Genomic DNA, 465 nt, shown 5'->3' with positions numbered 1-465 from the left:
GATCCCAGGAATGTGGGAATGACCTCCAGAAATGTGGGAATAACCCCCAGAAATGCGGGAACGACCCCCAAAAAACCGGGAATAACTCCAGAAAACCGGGAACAACCCCCAGAAAACCAGGAACGACCCCCAGAAATGCGGGAACGACCCCCCAAAAAAACCCAGGAACGACCCCCGGCAATGCGGGAGCACCGCCGCCGCTCCTCCCTCCCACCCTCCCATCCCGATGATTCCCGACGATTCCCGACGATTCCCGACGATTCCCGGCTCCCGGGGGTGGGAGCGGGGCCGATTCCCGGCGGGAATTCGCTACTTGATGTTCTTGAGGAGCGCCGAGCGCGCCCCGCCCAGCGCCTTGAAGGCGTCCTCGCTGCCCGGAGCCGCGCACTTGTCCGGGTGCAGCAGCACCGCCAGGCGCCGGTACGCCCGCGTCACCTCCTCCCTAGGGAGAGGGAAAAACCGGGA

The 465-nt window shown here is 64.3% G+C and overlaps 1 protein-coding gene across 1 annotated transcript in view; it reads right to left on the bottom strand.

Annotated features, from left to right (window-relative positions):
• Positions 1 to 203: 203 nt before the first annotated feature.
• Positions 204 to 465, bottom strand: part of LOC121660609 (dnaJ homolog subfamily C member 27-like) — a gene marked incomplete at its 5' end in the record, with an annotated part of 1,815 nt that continues 1,553 nt past the window's right edge. The window contains one exon of the mRNA XM_042020016.1: positions 204 to 442. Coding sequence (XP_041875950.1) covers positions 310 to 442 — 133 coding nt within the window. The remainder of the gene's footprint in view (positions 443 to 465) is intronic.

The sequence above is a fragment of the Corvus kubaryi genome, unplaced genomic scaffold (assembly GCF_017639235.1).
Source record: "Corvus kubaryi isolate FWS band 111438036 unplaced genomic scaffold, C.kubaryi_AGA036_p1.0 36655, whole genome shotgun sequence".
Classification (NCBI taxonomy): Eukaryota; Metazoa; Chordata; class Aves; order Passeriformes; family Corvidae; genus Corvus; species Corvus kubaryi.
This window is presented reverse-complemented; position numbering and strand designations above follow the sequence as displayed.